Genomic DNA, 1,224 nt, shown 5'->3' with positions numbered 1-1,224 from the left:
GCTTTGCCCCCTGCAGCCCCCCAGCCGAGCCCCCCCGGCCCCCCCATACCGTGCAAAGCCCACCCCCCGGCTGGCCCCGTGGGGGTCCCGCAGGATGCGGGTCGAGACCACCTGCCCGAAGGGCTTCAGCAGCGCCTCCAGCTCCTGCTCGTCCACGCCCAGCGGCAGGTTCGAGATGTACAGGTTGGTGGGGTCCTGCTCCTGTTGCTGTGGGGGGGTCAGGGGGCTGTGGGGACCCACAGAGGGGGGTCCCAGGGGGCTCGGGGGGCTCGGGGGGTCCATACCTTGGCCATCTGCGCCTGCACCCCGCTGGCCTTCAGCGCCGTCACGGCCTTCTGGGCCGCCGTGGGGCTGTCAAAGTCCACGAAGCCGTAGCCTGGAGGGGGGGCAGGTGGTGAGAGGGACCCCCAGAGCTCCCCTGAGCACCCCCCCATAACCCCACAGCCCCCCGACCTTTGCACTTGTTGGTCGTCTTGTCCAGGATGGCTTTGGTGGAGACGATCTTCCCGTAGCTGAGGGGGGCGAAAAGGGGGACTCAGTGCCCTGCAGGACCCCCAGCCCCCTCGGGGGGGCTCTGGAGGGGGGAACAGTGAGACCCCAGCCCCGGGGAGGGACCCCAGCCCCACTCACGGCTGGCAGAGCTTGACCAGGTCCTGGTCCGTGGTGCCGGGGTGCAGCCCCCGGATGTAGAGGTTGGTCTTGCTGAGCTGGTCCGGGGCCCCCCCGGCGGGGCTGGGGCTGGGGGGGCCCAGGGGCTGTGCCGGGGGCACATAGGGCTGCTGTGGGGTCGGGGAGGGTCAGTGCCCACCGCTGCTCCACTGCAGCCCCCAAAATCCCAACACCCCCCCCCTCCAGAGACAGTGTGGGTGTGGGGAGAGCGACCACAGGCCCCAGCGGGGCGCAGGGACTGACCCTGCCCATCCTGGGAGTCCCCTGGTCAGGAGACACCCCCCCGGGGAACCCCCCCATCCCTGGGGACCCCTAAGCCAGAGGCAGCTGGAACCCTCTGGGCTGATGTCAACGTGCAAACGTGAATCACCCGCGGCCGCCCCCACACCCCGGGCCCCCCCGGGACCCTACCAACCCCCCCTGGACCCCCACCACCCCCCTTGGAACGCTGTCACCTCCCCCTGGGACTCCTGGACCCCACCCTCCCCCCCGGACCCCCTCATTCCCCCCGGCGCCCCCCCCCCCCCCCTAACCCGGGGCCCCCCCCCCCCCCCT

The 1,224-nt window shown here is 72.1% G+C and overlaps 1 protein-coding gene across 1 annotated transcript in view; it reads right to left on the bottom strand.

Moving 5' to 3' along the window:
• The window catches only part of RBMS2 (RNA binding motif single stranded interacting protein 2), a 9,387-nt gene that overhangs the window by 7,430 nt on the left and 733 nt on the right, over window positions 1-1,224 (bottom strand). The window contains exons 2-5 of the mRNA XM_017836602.1: window positions 631-779; window positions 454-512; window positions 285-376; window positions 50-207 (exon numbers count right to left, since the gene is read on the bottom strand). Of these exons, the coding sequence (XP_017692091.1) occupies window positions 50-207; window positions 285-376; window positions 454-512; window positions 631-779 (458 nt within the window). The remainder of the gene's footprint in view (window positions 1-49; window positions 208-284; window positions 377-453; window positions 513-630; window positions 780-1,224) is intronic.

The sequence above is a fragment of the Lepidothrix coronata genome, unplaced genomic scaffold (assembly GCF_001604755.1).
Source record: "Lepidothrix coronata isolate B3197 unplaced genomic scaffold, Lepidothrix_coronata-1.0 Scaffold281, whole genome shotgun sequence".
NCBI lineage: Eukaryota > Metazoa > Chordata > Aves > Passeriformes > Pipridae > Lepidothrix > Lepidothrix coronata.
The sequence above is the reverse complement of the archived record's forward strand: the minus strand, read 5'-3'. Positions and strand labels throughout refer to the sequence as shown.